General features: G+C 46.5%; 2 protein-coding genes across 11 annotated transcripts; one reads left to right on the top strand and one right to left on the bottom strand.

The window, feature by feature from the left end:
- The first annotated feature begins 191 nt into the window (after positions 1 to 191).
- LOC104582711 (protein FAR1-RELATED SEQUENCE 5) lies at positions 192 to 5,334 on the top strand. 5 transcript variants are annotated; one of them, XM_024458282.1, is made up of 6 exons: positions 192 to 422; positions 1,324 to 1,395; positions 1,541 to 1,615; positions 1,777 to 1,863; positions 2,191 to 3,775; positions 4,224 to 5,334. In XM_024458282.1, the coding sequence occupies exons 4-6, from the start codon at positions 1,854 to 1,856 to the stop codon at positions 5,161 to 5,163; spliced, it is 2,535 nt and encodes an 844-aa protein (XP_024314050.1). In that variant the 5' UTR covers positions 192 to 422; positions 1,324 to 1,395; positions 1,541 to 1,615; positions 1,777 to 1,853; the 3' UTR covers positions 5,164 to 5,334. The 5 variants fall into 5 exon arrangements, with proteins under 5 accessions (XP_024314050.1, XP_024314051.1, XP_024314049.1 ...); XM_024458283.1 differs by lacking the exon at positions 1,324 to 1,395; XM_024458281.1 differs by having other exon boundaries at positions 1,324 to 1,615.
- On the bottom strand, positions 1,682 to 13,320 carry LOC100843343. Of its 6 annotated transcripts, XM_024458285.1 has the most exons (13): positions 13,145 to 13,320; positions 12,179 to 12,238; positions 11,248 to 11,742; positions 9,570 to 10,138; positions 9,273 to 9,323; positions 9,060 to 9,179; positions 8,808 to 8,927; positions 8,352 to 8,471; positions 7,230 to 8,249; positions 6,481 to 7,037; positions 6,066 to 6,328; positions 5,773 to 5,954; positions 1,682 to 1,920 (listed from the first exon to the last, which is right to left on the bottom strand). In XM_024458285.1, exons 3-9 carry the CDS (start codon positions 11,422 to 11,424, stop codon positions 7,295 to 7,297), a joined length of 2,112 nt encoding a protein of 703 aa, XP_024314053.1. In that variant the 5' UTR covers positions 11,425 to 11,742; positions 12,179 to 12,238; positions 13,145 to 13,320; the 3' UTR covers positions 1,682 to 1,920; positions 5,773 to 5,954; positions 6,066 to 6,328; positions 6,481 to 7,037; positions 7,230 to 7,294. The 6 variants fall into 6 exon arrangements, with proteins under 6 accessions (XP_024314053.1, XP_024314052.1, XP_024314054.1 ...); XM_024458284.1 differs by lacking the exon at positions 1,682 to 1,920 and having other exon boundaries at positions 5,820 to 5,971; XM_024458286.1 differs by lacking the exons at positions 1,682 to 1,920; positions 12,179 to 12,238; positions 13,145 to 13,320 and adding exons at positions 10,444 to 10,615; positions 10,735 to 10,845 and having other exon boundaries at positions 5,820 to 5,954; positions 11,248 to 11,388.
- Positions 13,321 to 15,481: the final 2,161 nt, after the last annotated feature.

Raw genomic sequence — 15,481 nt, 5'->3', positions numbered from 1 at the left:
CGCCGTGATTACCGTACATGCCACGCTGGCTGCCACGTCGAGTGCCACGCGCGGGGCAGCGCGCGAGCGCGAGACGGCTCCGTGCGCGCGGTAGTGCGCTGGCGCGGCGATGCTAGTTGCCATGCGCGAGGCCTGTGATGAAGTTGCCAGACGTGGCGGTCCATAATTGCCAACAGCCCACGAATGTCTCCTTCCCCAAGTCATCACGACGGCGCAGAAAAGAGGAAAGCAGAGAGTACGGGAGACGAAGGAAGCTAGAGAAAATCTCCGGGCGGCAGCCATGGCGGCTGTGAAAGGAGGCGCCTCTTGAAACACCGAGATCGGATCCAAGAAATCGACAACAAAAGTCCAAAAAAGAAGAACATCCATCGTCCCTCCTCCCCCACTGCGTTATTGATCGGGAAAAACAACCGAAGAGGAAGGTGACTTTTATCTAAACCCATACAATTTTCTGGCCCCTCTATCTTTCATCTTCATAATCCCTTTCATAAAAATTGCGCCGATCAATAGTTTATAATTTATAGTTGGGTGTCACGTGATTCTTGCTACTCCCCACCTACATTCATATTGGTTCAATTTTAATCATGAGACTATTGGATCTGGGTCCAAGTATCTACCGGTTGATAGTTGTACGTTGGATCAAAATCTTGGGTTTGTTTTCCTGTGTACACATGAGCCCTAATTTAATTGAAAAGTCTGATGCATGTGTTGCTAAAAGTACCAGATTGAGTCCAGATTTTATCATCCTATATGTAACTAACGGAATAAGTATTGTAAATACAGTGAGCTGACACAAAAAAACAACATGCATGTGTTGCTGAGGCATGTTATCATCCTAGGGTGACACCAAATTTACCATCTTAACTGTACATAAACTGCCAATTGAGTAAATGAACAACTGCCACAATGCACATTCATATGTTGCAGGCGCCCCCCCCCCCCCCCCCCATCCCCATCTCTAGGATTAGAAACCATATAAACCCTAGCGCATAACCATGTTTATGTCCTTCACGAATTCTTAAAGCCGCTCCATATCTGGCCCCTCCAAGTTGTTCAGCCGTGTGGTGTCAAGAAACAAGAAGAGCACGTCGACGTAGACTGACCGATGCATGTATGGGTAGAACAAAAAGTTCAGTTGATGCATCGTAAAAAAGCTTGAACTTGAACCATGTAAAATAATAACTATATGCGCTAACTTGTCATGTATCTTACTCCCCACGGGATATCACAAGAAAAAAAGGATGGAAAACATAGATGGAGGCATGGGTGAAATTTTTCAAACATGGAGCTTCGCATCGTTGACACCGGATGATGTTTTGGCAGAAAATTTTGATGAAGTGCATTCCTCGTACCCGTTGCTGCCGCTACTACAGCAAGTCATATCACTTTCGCAAGGTTTGGGGACTAGGCCAAATACCAGATGAGCTTGTCAAAAAAAAGTCAACTTGAAGTGGTTCTGTTTATTATCCTAAAAGTTGCCATCTATTCCCTACTAAAATTGCCATGCACTGAAGCCTACTCATTCCATTTGCTAATGCAGGTCAACACCCTACAGAGGTGGATGAAAATGGATCCAACCCCACTCAAAATGTGCTGCATCCAGTTTTAAGACAAGGTAAAAAAAAGTTTGGACAAGAATATGCCGCACATTGTACGAGTTGCCAGAATTTGCAACACATAGTTGCCTAGTATATTGATGTGGCATATATTAGAAAGTTGTGCCACATTCTTTGATTTCCATAGTTTGATATATGTATGATTGTTATTTCTCTACAGATCCATACACTACAAGGCAGCCTTGCCAGTTTGCACAAAAAGACGGTAGTTGAGCCCATGCGATACAGCAACAAGCGATGCCGGGAGGTAGAACCCAGCCTGCCCGCCCCCATCTCCTTTACTCACCCATAACAGACCGGTTATCTGTCGATTTATTTGTAGAATGTCATGATCAGATACTCATGATAGTTGGTGTAAGAGAAATGTGCGATAAGAATTGCCATATAGTGTATGGTTAAGTTGCCGCATGAGAATCGAGGTGTTGAGCTTTCATAAGTTGCCGCATGTTGTGGATTTAAAATGCCACCTCATGTTTTGAAGTTGCCAGCCTTGCAAGCAACTGTCGCCTTAAAGTTAATTTATTATCTGTTTGTCATGTGATTTTGAACTGTGTTGCTCCACATCGTGCTGCAGGTATGAACACTATGGGTCGCTCTGCGCCCACTATAAATGTCGGTGCTAGCACATTGCCACCAGAGCCAATGTTGCATAGATCAACTGAAGAAAGGGCAGATGGCGGAGAAAACAATGAAGATAATGATGATGATGCTGATGATGGGATTTCACCGCCTAAGAAACCTGAGGTCAACATGAGATTCGACAGCATTGAAGCTGCACAGCAACACTATGTCAATTATGCGAGGTGGAACGGCTTTGGGATAAGGATTGACTACCAGAGACCCACTAAAAGTGGCGAAACAAGTCGAACCCAGTTTGTGTGCTACAAAGTGGGCAAGAACAAGAAGGCCAAAGAAGACACACAGCGGCCCGAGTCGGTCGTTCCAAAAAGGAAGAGAGGCATAACAGAAATAACAGGATGCCGTGCAAGAATGAAGATTAAGCTTGATGGTGCGGCATATATCGTGGAAAAATTTGAGGAAGAACATAATCACCCCGTGATCAAAAAGTTTGATCTGTGCAAATACTTGAGGTCACACCGACACATTCCAAGAGAGGAAAGACAGTTTGTCAAACTGCTACATGAATGCAACCTCCGGACGAGCCAAATGATGCAGCTCCTATCCCACCTCCATGGCACACTGAACGATCTTACTTACACGAGGACAGACATGGCTAACTTCAAGGCAGCGCTGCGGAGGGAGCACACTGTGATGGACATGCAGCACAAGCTTCGGTATTTCGAGCAGCTCAAGAAGGAGGACGGTGACTTTTTTTATAGCTTCGAGATGGATGACGAGGACAAGGTTATCAACTTGTATTGGGTCGATGGAGAAGCGAGAAGGTCGTACAAATATTACAGCGACTGCATCTCCTTTGACACAACTTATTTGACGAACAAATGCAACATGCCCTGCGCACCTTTTATTGGTATAAACAACCATGGGCAGTCCGTTCAGTTTGGTTGTGGTTTCCTGAGGAACGAAGACACCTTGAGCTTTGTGTGGCTATTCAAAACATTCTTGGAAGCAATGGATGGGATAGCTCCGGTGAATATCATAACTGACCAAGACTTTGCTATGCGGAACGGAATAAGTGAAGTTTTCCTGGATGCGACACACAGGAATTGCCGCTGGCACATTATGAAGAAAGCGCAGGAAAAGCTGGGGGGATTCATGGGGAGAAACCTGGAGCTGCGTGCTGATTTTGAAGATTGCATTGACAACAGCTTTACACCGGAGGAGTTTGAGTGGAAATGGAACGCGATGATCGAAAAGTACCAAGTACATGACAATGAAGACCTGGCAGCTCTATGGGAAAACAGGACTAGTTGGGTCCCTGCATACTTCATGATGAATTTCTACCCCTTCTTACAGTCGACACAACGAAGCGAGGGGTTCAACGCAGTGTTGAAGAGATATGTCAGCCCCAGTAATTCTATATTTGACTTTGCATGGCAGTACACAGTTCTGCAGCAAAAGATACTGGGCGTGGAGAGACAAGCTGAAGCTGAAACAGCGCTTACCGTCCCAAAGAAATGGGGGTTCAGCACACTTGAAGAGCAAGTGAAGCTGATATACACAAGGAGGATGTTCAACAGGTAAAAAAGGTTCAAAACTCTATTTATAGTTGCCACTTTCCTATGATTAAAGTTGCCACTGTCATGTGATTAAAGTTGCCAATTATCACTATTCCATATCTAAGAAAAGAAGTGCCGATTTTTTTGGCTCCAAGTTGCCACTGTTCATGACTATAGTTACCACACTGCAGTGACAAGAAAAATTTAACAATATGGAATATGGTAAAAAAAAAAAGCCACTGTTGTATGCATAAAAAAATTACCACTGTTAAAGGCTTTTAATTACCACTTTTATGGGCTTTGAGTTGCCATTTTTTTATTATTTTAGTTACATCGGTTCTATGGTCCAAGTTGCCACTGTTCTATACTTTGAGTTAGCACATGTATGATCTTTGAGTTGCCACCTTGTATGGTCCAAGTTGCCAGTCTAACACTAGCCTCCTGGCATTGTTTGTGCTTTGACTTGTAGGTTCCAAGAGAAACTCCAGCTGACCTCCTCATACCATTGCCAGCGGACAGGGGCGACCATGTATGAGGCCGTGTCAATGACGGGGCATTCGGGGCAGCAAGACATACCGTGGTTGGCAGCAGATATAGCAACATGCATGTACTCTTGTGAATGCTGCAAATTTGATAGGGATGGCATTGTGTGCTGCCACATTCTTAGAGTCATGCAACATGAAGGGGTCAGAGTCCTGCCGCAACACTACATTCTCAAGAGGTGGACCTGGAATGCAGATGTCGCACTTGGGCCGCATGGTACACAGCAACTAAACACCGCACAGCAGGAGATGCCGGAAGATTCCAGGAAATTGATGCGTTATGCAACGATGAACAAGGGTTTGAGTGATATTGCTAAAGACGCTTGTTATGGTCAGGATGTGACAAAAATAGTGGAAAGGCACATGAAGGCAATGAGGAGCGAGCTGGCTGCGCTAAAGAAAAGAGAAGAAAAAGATGCTAGAGCTAGAGAAGCAATGGGAATGTCTAGGAGACAAGGACTTCTGCCAGAAGGATCTACGTCAGGTGCTAGACCAGAAGGATCGGTGTCAGCGGCTGCGCAACAGGGGTCTACGTCAGAGGCGGCGCCGGTAGGATCTGCCACAGGGACTGCGACTGAAGGATCTGCCGCAGGGGCTAGGGAAGAAGGCAGGGGGAATACAATGGAGGACGCTACGCCAAGTGAAAATGTGACACAGGAAGTATCCGCTGCATCCAACGGGGTTGGAATTAGGGATCCGCCAATGACTGCCACAAAGGGGAGGCCCAGGGAGAGGCGCTACAAATCACCATTGGATATCGAACCAAAAGCACCGAAGAAACGAGGCCGTTGCAAAATCTGCAGGTCTGCTGAGCATGACGCAAGGACATGCCCGCAAAAGATGGCAAATCGCGCGACATGCACTTAGAGGGAGCGTGGGTAGACATGTTCCTCTACTTATATATCTGTATGGCAGCTAGCGTTATGATCTGGAGCATAATAACCATGATATAAAAAGGAAAATTAGACGCAAGTTGTTGAATGACATGCTTAAAAACTAGCATGTACAGTGATATGATAGTTGAAACCGTTTTTAAATAACGCACTGTTAATTTTGTTGTTTCCTCATTTTCATATCAGCTTTGTGTTGGCCATTTTCGTTAAATAATGATTCTGTTTGAACACTAAGTTGCACCAGGGGATGTGTGGAACAGGTGGGGATGATTCATGCGTCCACAGAAAAAATGGTTGCACTAAGTTGCCGGGCATGATTCAGTAACAGTTGCCATTGCACACTAAGTTGCCAGGCATGGTTCAGTAACAGTTGCCATTTGCATTCTCTGTTTTTACATTAAGTTGCCAGGCAAGAATAGCAGCAGTTGCCGTTCGTGTTTGTTTTAAAATATGCCACCAGAACGTGGGTATGAATTGCCTTACATGAGCATGCATGAGTAATCATACGGACTGCGCCCCACAAAAAAAATAAAAACTATGAAACGGTAATTTCACAAACTAGTAATCTCTTGGCGTCGCTTACCTTATTTTGAGTGTTGCTCAATAAATTTCTTTGCATTCTTCTTCTCATTGAAATCCTGGTTCGTAATCAGTCGGTGAGTGATAATCTTCCTGGTTTCGACAATCTCATCCGGGCCAAACGCCGGCACAACTCTACCATCCCATTTCTTCAGGAACTCGAGCATGTAGAAGCCACAATCATCACTGTGCCACAACCCCCCCTCCCCCCCCAAAAAAAAGGCATAAATATCACGTTAACGCACGAGCAAAGAAAAAATGGACAGAACGAAAGCAACTATTTTAGAAGGCGCTCACATATTATCTTGCATTGGCACAGATATGTGCTCAGTCGTAAAATCCTGGATCTGCATCTTGGCGTCGGCATAATGCTCTCTCCATGCTCGTTTAATGTTCAGCACCATCTCGCCAGAATGAAGTCGCAGCTCCTCATCATCAGGGCCGCGGAGGGAATCGAGAATCTCAAACTTCCATTGGTTACTGTTTACTGAAACAGTGTACCAATGACCCTCTTTATCCTTCTCTGATTCACCCCATAGCTGGAGGAACGGGAGCATAACCTGAATAAAGAAAAGAAAAAAGGGAAGTTTGAATTCCCAAGTTTTAAGCATTATATCCCTGATATAAAAATGTAAGTTGCCACCAATGCTTCTGTATAACTTACCACATAAATGTAACTGCAGACTAAAAAAGAGCAGAAATAAATACTTACAACTTTTTTGCGAGTGAGCTTTGAAACAGGGTCCTGACTGAACACTTTATTTATCAGATTGTGACGGGTGTGCCCCTCAGATAGCTTCCTAGCAACAACATACGGGACCACTACTTTGTCTTCCGGGCACTCAAACCGCTGGATGTACTCAATGGCGGCTTCGGCAAGATTGGTCCCCAACCTCCCCCTAGGCTTAACAGCCATCGCAAGCTCACCAAGCTCAGCAAATGTTGACTTGCACTGGATTACAATTGTCCTGCATAGATCAAGACTAACCAGAAAAAATGGAGCTATGTGAACAAATTAAAAAATAATGGTACTATGTTTGCAAAATGGCAAGATTCGTCTTTGATGTCTTCCTGCCTCCGCCAAACCGTTTGACTTTCTGGTATAACTCATTCTCAGCAGTGATGCTTTGATTTTGACGTACGGCCCGCGCATATACTTTGAGGGCTGCACAATCCTCTTGGGTATAATTGTTGTCGCTGGAGTGGCACTGCAGTCCACAGCTTTTTGAATGGATGAATTTTTCATAGGAGTCTCCAGGTTGTCGGGGGCTGACACATGTAAGATAGCACAAAAATAACCTTGTCAATGGGGGGAAAAGGTGACAAATTTGCCACCAAAAATTATCCAAAGTTGCCAGGCAAGTAAAAGAATAATTGCCCTTAAGGATGGATGCATGGAGAAAAAAGAAAAACACATTTTGAGGGTGCTGTTACTCATTACTGTTATGAGATGCAAAATACCTTCTGCATAACCCGAGGCAGACGCATCCCTTTCCCGTGCTTGTTTGTCCATTATATCAAATGCTTCAACTTCTTCCGGTGACAAATACACAGCTGATAGGACGACATCTCCGCACTTGAGGGTGGGGTAAACGCCAAAGGACTAAAGCCAAGCCAAGCGCCCAAGGTGGACTAGGTTGGCGACGTATCAGACTAAAGCCAAGATCACATGAGGGTGGGGTAAACGCCAAAGGATGGCGGTGGCTGGCATGCACATGATCAAGTGGGGTTGCCCGCCTGTCGGTCGTGCCTGCTGATGCTTCACATCTTTGCTGTTGAGCAATGCGTGGCGACTGCCGGTTTGCAACAACACTTCTCCGTCCAAGCCCCAATTTAACAGAAGCTTTTGTTCTTCCGGAGGTCTTCGGCACAACTACTTGGTGACCACGGTTCTCAAACAATAGAGATGCAGGAAACATCCCCGTGTGTAGTCCAACCAACTCCTCCATAGCTTCTTGTCCAGTTGGCGAAAGCTCGTCAATCAATTCTCCACCCGGTGCACCGGCTTGACCCGAGACGGATACACCACCTGGTTTCAGCGGCAGAGGTTCAGGCCTTGCCGATGGGGCAGCAGGCGACACGATATTGACCGGCCTTGCTTCTGACCCAACAACAGGCGACACAATCTCAACCGGCCTTGATGCTGTCCCAACAGCAGGCGACGCCGCGTCGACGGGCCTGCTTCCAGAGGCGGTAACCACTCCAGGGTCTGGCGACGCAATCAGTACATGCCTCACAGCCGACCCAATGGGTGCGCTCGCCGCAACGACAGTATGCCCATCTGCCGCCTTGTGATATGCCGCCTTCGGATCTGCCACCTTCGGATCATCAACGGTGTGCCCATCAGCAACATTTGGATCTGCCTCCTTTTGTGCTCTAAGCTGCGAGCGCAGTCTATCAAAAATACTGTTGGTTCTGCATACTGAAGCATGTGCTCGTGCTTGATCTGCTGATTGCTTCTTAATATGAGCACGTGGTGCCCTATACATGAATATAAAAAGAAAGACAAAGGTAAAAACAAAGTTGTTTCATGTATAAGATGTGAGAACAGTGAAACATCAATGAGGAAGGTATTGATCGTACAATTCAGGAATACGAGATGCGGTGCTGCTTGCACCATCAATAGATGCCTCATCCGTTTTCCGCGAAGGACCGTTCCGAGAAACACGAGGAGACCTCCTTGCAGGTGCCTTTTCAGTGACTCTGATGAATGAAACAACAAGACCAATCAAAATCCTAACAAAAAAAACAAAGTTGCCACATCATCTATAAACAAGATGCCAGCAAAAGTGACTACTAATTCACTAGAATTGCCATCAGTGCATAGTTTGAATTGCCACACCATGCATAAAATAGCAAGGAGGCTCATGTGCATGAGTTACCACATCATGTACAAAACAGAAATGCCAACAAAGGTGACTGGTAATTAACCAGAGTTGCCACATGTTCATGTTTGAAATTTCCATATGCAGCGACTAAACCCAGAGAAAACATAAAAGGGAGCAAATGAATAAGTACAAAAGTGGAATTGATCCATACTTTACAGCAATACGGACTGCGTTGGTCAGATCATCGTTTTGTGCCCCGTCTGGGTTTCGACAAAGACGAGGAGAACTCTTTGAAGGTGCAATATGCTTCGTAACTGCCTTCTTTAAGACCCTGGCAAACGTAAATATAAATGTAGCATTCAAATCAATATACCGCATCGTGTTAAACAAAAAATGCAATAAAAAATGGATGTAAAGTTGCCATGTCAGTTCGTGATGTAATTTCCATTAAAAAACGCCATACTTTTCAATAGCAGGGACGCCGGCGGGTGAATCCTCCTCTCTTGCCCCACCCTTGGTTGGAGAAAACCGAGGAGACCTCCTTGCAGGTCTAGTACTCTTTGTCAGAACCATTTTAGTAGATCTGTGTTAAAAGTAAAATTGCCATGCCATTTTAAATTTAAAGGGGGGCAACGATCTTTGAACACTCATATCGATACCGTGCGGAAAAACATACCTCGGTTTCTTACACTTATCGAGATCGGCATCAGGTGGCATATCACTCATACTTCGGGAATTAAAAAACAAAAAATGAAGATTTTGTAAGGGACATGGGAATAATTGCCATGTTATGTTTAAATTGCTATGGAATTATAAGTGGAGTTGCCACGTTACTACCATAAAGATTGCCAAGGAATGATAAGTATAGTTGCCACATCAATGCCATAAAGAATGCCGTGGAATGACGCCTACATGTTGCCATGCAAAAAAATCATAAAATTGCCATGCAGTGCTAACAAAAGAAAAAATGTACCTTTTCCTCTTTAAATTCAGTTCCCCAGCCACAATTTTGGTGATTTCACGGTGCACGGCGTCCATGGTACCTTTGTCTCTGTCACCGGCTTCACCCCTGCCTCCTCCGCCACCGGATTCATCACCAGGTTCGTCGTTTGGTGCTGCTTCATCGTTGTCGTTGCGGCCAGAGCCGTCATAGTTATTCCCGCCGCCGTCATTCCCACTACCTTGACCCTCATGAGCATTGTCCCTGCCCATCCCCCCGTCTTCATTGTCGCCATCCTTCTTCCCTTCTCCTTCTCCTCCTCCAGGGTTGCAGGGTGAGTCGTCATCACTGTCGCTACTCTCGCCACTGTCTTGAACTTGTTCATCTTCATCGTCAATGTCGCTCGGGTAATTGTAACCCTCGAACCTACCCCTAGCAGTACGAGAGCGCGTGGGCGCGCCACCGGTGACCGTACCAAAACGTCGCGCCATTTCTTCACTTTCGGGAGGCGTCAGACCAGTCCACCCTTGGACAAGATTGTCCAATAGACAGGTCATGCCTGACGCAAACTGACCCACGAGAGTTTCAACTTTCTTCCGCTCCTACAACAAAATCATAACAGCAAAAAAAAGGTGAGAAAAGATCATGGTGAGCAGCAACAAAAAATGGAAGGTGAAAAATGATGTGAGGCCACATTGGATGCGACAAAAGCAAAAATAAAAAAATAAAAAGTAATCTTCGGTTCGATATCAGGGTGGCTATTCATGTTAATCCACTTGGAAAACTGATCAGGGCCCCCAAAATACGAATAGTTCACAGCATGGTCAGAGATTAGCTGTGACAAAACAAAAAATTGTAGAAAAAAGACGTAATTAGCACGCATCACGTCAAAAAGAGAAGCGCTTGCCCATGCCATGTGACAAAACATGGAGATATCGTTTCCCAAAAGATCCATCTTCTTTTGTGTCTGCTTTCAAAACTTCATCAATCAAGCTGTTTGTCCATGCAGTGACTCCAAACGGAGCAGCGGGCAAATCTAACCCAAGCTCGCTGATATCCAAACTATCAACATACAACAGCTGCAAAACACAAAAATAGATGTCAACACGAGGGTGAGTTATCTAATTAAAAAACAGAACAAACAAAAAAAATAGAAAGTTGTAGACACAACACACATGAAAAAGGTTGAATGGCATACCATAAGGTAAAGACAGCAACCCTTGTTTAATTTCTTCTTGGACAAATTCTCATGAAGTTGGTTGAGGACAAACTTGCAAAAGTTGTAATTGTGCACGTTGGCGATATCATCCTTGAACACCCCCCCCCCCCCCAAAAAAAAAGATTGTTGTTGTAAATATGAAGAATATATGGACATTAAACAGATCTCATTGAGCTACATGAGCAAACTGAAAAAAAAGAAAGTAAAACATAGGCCATGAAAAATTGCCATAAAAAACTTTGATGAGTTGTCATACAGAACTGTTATAAGTTGCCATGCAACTGATGTATGACTTGCTGTCGATGAAAAATACATGAGTTGCCATGATGAAAATATATGAGTTGCCATGCACATTATGTATGACTTGCCATGGTGGGTATATATGAGTTGCTATAACATGTAAAAGTCAGCTGCCATTCCGGCAGTGTTAAAGTTCATACTGTGTGATAATGAAAAAAAGAATACAGAGGCGTTATATAACAAGAGACGTACCAAAACAGGATAGCACCTATTGCTTATCCTGGTGCTAGTGGTTGGTGCCAATATAGTGCTCATGATGTACATCAGGGCAAGCCTCTTGAATCTGTCGCCGGACTCCGTCATATCCTTCAACATTATATTCACCTGGCTGTGCAATGGGGCTTTGGATAGATTGATACCAGGGAACATCTATGGTGCAAGCCGGGCCTCAATGTCCTTGTCCACTCTGTATGGGACAGGCAACTCACCACGGGGGCACCCCAAAGCATTGTAGACAGATCCTTCGGTCATTGGGATCCTGCCCTTGGCAAGGATAAGAAGACACCTGGCCGAAGAGTCATAACAACTCGCAAGCCAATCCATCGCTTTATTGTGTAGCTTGGTGGTGTTGATATGGAGGAAAGGCGTAAACTCCATGTTCCTGATATCAAGCTTTTGTGCAACATTGAAATGCTTGTATAGTTTGGTCAGCCCAAATGGAGAAGCCCTGTTCCTTACAGCGACATGCTAATACACAACAAAACAAAACAGAGGAAAATGATATGTTCAGATGAGTGAGCAAAAAGAAAAGCTAACCAGAGGAATGTTCAGGAAAGCATATGTTCAGGTGAGTGAACAAAAACAGAGGAAAGGATATGGCTACTGCATGAAACTGCAGTTATCATGTATACAGTAAAATTGAAATGTGGATGACAAAGTTGCCATCATATATGTTGATGAATTGCCACCAGAGAGGGAAAACAATAACCATAAAATTGAAATGTGGATGACAAAGTTGCCATCATATATGTTGATGAATTGCCACCAGATAGGGAAAACAGTAACCATAAAATTGAAATGTGGATGACAAAGTTGCCATCGTATATGTTTATGAATTGCCACCAGAGAGGGAAAATAGTAACCATCTCAAATGTAAAAAAATAACAATTAATATACAGTTAACCTTGATGTCTTCTTCGCCCGAAGCAACATCATGCCGTTTCCTGACCATGGCTCCCAACACCTGAAAATGAAAACAAATAAACTCAACTCAAGCAATTCTTATAGTCCATCTTGCCACTAGCCACTAATATACCCAAGTTCAAAAATAATCCTGCAGTTTCCACCCTAAAATTGTTTAAGTTGCCTCTGGACATGGATGTTCAGTAAACAGTAATTAACAAGTACAACTTATAAGATTGTACACAACCACACCACTATACCATAAATTAACAACTAAAGCGTGTATGGGTGCATCCACCACATACATGCAGTGCACGAACTCAAACAAAAATTTGGCATCCCCTCCAGGAAATAGAAATAGGACAGAAATATGAAACCCCCCGAAAACACACACTCCTTGTAACTGAAATCACAAGGACCGTAAAAAACGAAAAATCACAACGAATCACAAGGATACAACCCATGTTGTTGATTGGGGGCAGGTTTTGAACTCCGTTTGAACTCTCTGAACTCCATCATCGCCTGGATCCGGCATGCATGCCGTGCATGCCGACCCCGTACACACCAGATACGAACGCGCGCGTATAGCAAATCCCCAAAAAATCACGGTCCAAAAATCGCGAAAATCAACCACTACATCGCGCTGCGCCAAACACATGATCCGTCCTCGTCGAAAACCCGAATCAAAACTCGAACGGGAAAGGAAAGGCGGCAAGGGATGGATGAGGCCATCGTCTTGCAGGACTAGCTACCAAGCCGCACCAACAACGTCGAAATCGCCTCCTAAAAATCACATAGACGAACGCGAACGGAATCACCCGGTTCATATCTGCCCCCTTGCCCCCATCTAGAATCGAATCGAGGTCGCCACGGGCTGATTCCTCGACCTACAAATCACTGCCGAAATCCCCAAATCCGAAATCCCCACCAAAAATCTGACGGAGAAAAGCCTCCCCCTGATGAGTACCTGGTATTAGGCGTGACTTGATCGGAGCAGACGAGCGATTCCGCCGCCGGCGGCCACGCAGCGGTCGTCGGAGATGAAGACGAATAGGGCGGAGACGGACGCACACGGGTGGAATGGAAGAGGGGGTTACGGGATTCAGTTCGGACAGTGGGCAGTAATGGGGGTTAAACGCAACTGTGAATAACAACAGGTACGGCTCCCAATGTTTGAACTGCCACCTCGCCACGTTGGCGCTGACGTGGATGCCGGAACAGGGTGTCCCCCAAGCAGAAACACATCCACCCGCTTCTCTCTCGATCGGACGCACGAGCGCGCGTCGCGCAAGGAGTCCATCGAGAGAACGTTCACGCGTTATAAAATCCGTAAATGTATTCCCTCCATTTCCAAATACTTGTCGTGGTTTAGAAACGGAGCGAGTAAAATATACTTAGGGCCTCTTTGATTGCAGATTTAAAAACATAGAAATAGGAAAAGCATATGATTTAAATGTCATGGCATAATGAATCCTATGAAAATTCAAAATACAGAAATGTGTAGTAGAAGTCGTTTGATTGCATGTCGCACCAGTGGCACCCGAGGTACCACCGCTGCGCGACGCGTGGGCACCGTCCCCGAGTTCCCGGGAAGGTTCCATCCAGGACAGCGGCTACGAGCAGCCCGGCAAGCTACCAGCCCGGAAGGGCTAGCGAGGCTTCAGGGAATATTCCCGCTTGGGCATAGGTTCCCGGGTGCGTTGGGCCCGGGCGCTTCCCGGGGAGCGACTTGCCGGGACAGGGGGTTCCCGGGCGCATGCCCCCGCCTAAGGGGTGGGGCCCAGTGAGCAGATCAACAGCGCCACGCGGGCGTGTGGCGGGCGTGGCCCCACCGGGGCAAGAAGTAAAGCGCGCGGCTCATTAAATGAGCCGACAGGAGGGGCGTTACCCGTCCAAGTCAAGTGAACAGTGGCTGTCCAATCCTACTCTAGGGTTTTAGACCCCTAGCGGCGCTGCGGAGATGGCGTCCATGCGCCACCAACTCACTGAGGGAGAGCTGTATACCTCTCCGCTCGACATTTGTAGCCCATGCACCGTGGCACCTGTGGCATCCCCTTGAGTATAAAAGGAGGAGCCCCGCCAGCGGTAAAAGGGTTAAGTTCTGCTCGGTTGGGGTTCCGATGGGTTCCAGTTCCGATCAAAGGCTCCACGTTCGCAAGTTTGGTTAGCTCTGGGTAGCAGGTAGCGTACGCAAGGGAAGAGAGAGAGAGAGCCTGGGGACCTTCCCCCAGCAAGATGTAAACACTTGATCTGCAATCAATACCAGCATAGACAAGCAGGACGTAGGGTTTTACACCTCCGGGTGGCCCGAACCTGGGTAAAAACGTCTTTGCATGTGTTCTTTGATTAGCGCACACTTCTAGTACATCATTTCGTTGGCCCCAAGGACGCGGCCTGGTGCGTTGGCGAAGTCGTCCGGGCCGCTGCCGCAGCTGACGCCAGCGACGAAGACGCTGCCGGAGGCGACAGCTTGTCGGGCGATGCCCCAGCAACGAAGAAGGCCTGCGCTACCCCGCAAGGCTCGAGCTCGTGCCCCAGCAAGGGGCAGAAGCACCGGGAGGAGGCTGCCAAGGTGAAGAAGCTGCCCCTCCAGGCCGGCGACAAGGAACGCACCGTCACCGTCGGTGCGAACCTTACCGCCGAATAGGAAGGCGCCCTCATCACCTTCCTCCGGGAAAATGCCGACGTGTTCGCTTGGAAATCGTCGGATCTTCCCGGAGTCCCCAGGGAGGTGATTGAGCATCGGCTCGCGGTGCGCCTAGACACGCGCCCCGTCAAGCAGAAGATTCGGCGGCAAGCACAAGAGCGTAAGGAATTCCTCAAACAAGAGGTGGACAAGCTCAAGGCTGCCGGGGCGATCAGGGAAGTTCTGTACCCTACTTGGCTGGCTAACCCTGTAGTAGTGCCTAAAGCAGGAAATAAGCTTCGCATGTGTGTAGATTTTACGGATCTTAATCGCGCATGCCCCAAGGATCCTTTCCCTGTACCCCGTATCGATCAAATAGTTGATTCTACCGCTGGTTGTGACTTGCTGAGTTTTCTGGATGCTTTCTCTGGCTACCATCAAATCAAGACGGCGGTCGAGGATGAGGAGAAGACAACGTTCATCACCCCGGTTGGATGTTATTGTTATACATGCATGCCTTTCGGGTTGAAGAACGCAGGCTCCACATTCCAGCGCGCCCTGCGCGAATGTTTGGGGCCCCAGCTAGGCCGCAACGCGGAGGCCTACATGGACGACATCGTCATCAAATCAAAGCGTGGGGACTCGTTGATTGATGACCTGCGGGAGACGTTTGATCTC

The sequence above is a fragment of the Brachypodium distachyon genome, chromosome 2, assembly GCF_000005505.3.
Source record: "Brachypodium distachyon strain Bd21 chromosome 2, Brachypodium_distachyon_v3.0, whole genome shotgun sequence".
Classification (NCBI taxonomy): Eukaryota; Viridiplantae; Streptophyta; class Magnoliopsida; order Poales; family Poaceae; genus Brachypodium; species Brachypodium distachyon.
The sequence above is the reverse complement of the archived record's forward strand: the minus strand, read 5'-3'. Positions and strand labels throughout refer to the sequence as shown.

What these genes read in the sequence shown, in the direction of transcription:
- LOC104582711 (XM_024458280.1), top strand. Translation starts at nt 1,242, where the DNA reads ATGGAAAACATAGATGGAGGCATGGGTGAAATTTTTCAAACATGGAGC. An exon ending in AGTCATATCACTTTCGCAAG is followed by an intron (nt 1,396 to 1,540) that starts GTTTGGGGACTA and finishes TTGCTAATGCAG; the next exon opens with GTCAACACCCTACAGAGGTG. An exon ending in ACAAGGAGGATGTTCAACAG is followed by an intron (nt 3,776 to 4,223) that starts GTAAAAAAGGTT and finishes TTTGACTTGTAG; the next exon opens with GTTCCAAGAGAAACTCCAGC.
- LOC100843343 (XM_024458285.1), bottom strand. Translation starts at nt 11,424, where the DNA reads ATGTTCCCTGGTATCAATCTATCCAAAGCCCCATTGCACAGCCAGGTG. An exon ending in GGCGTCCCTGCTATTGAAAA is followed by an intron (nt 8,928 to 9,059) that starts GTATGGCGTTTT and finishes TACGTTTGCCAG; the next exon opens with GGTCTTAAAGAAGGCAGTTA. An exon ending in GCATCTCGTATTCCTGAATT is followed by an intron (nt 8,250 to 8,351) that starts GTACGATCAATA and finishes ATTCATGTATAG; the next exon opens with GGCACCACGTGCTCATATTA.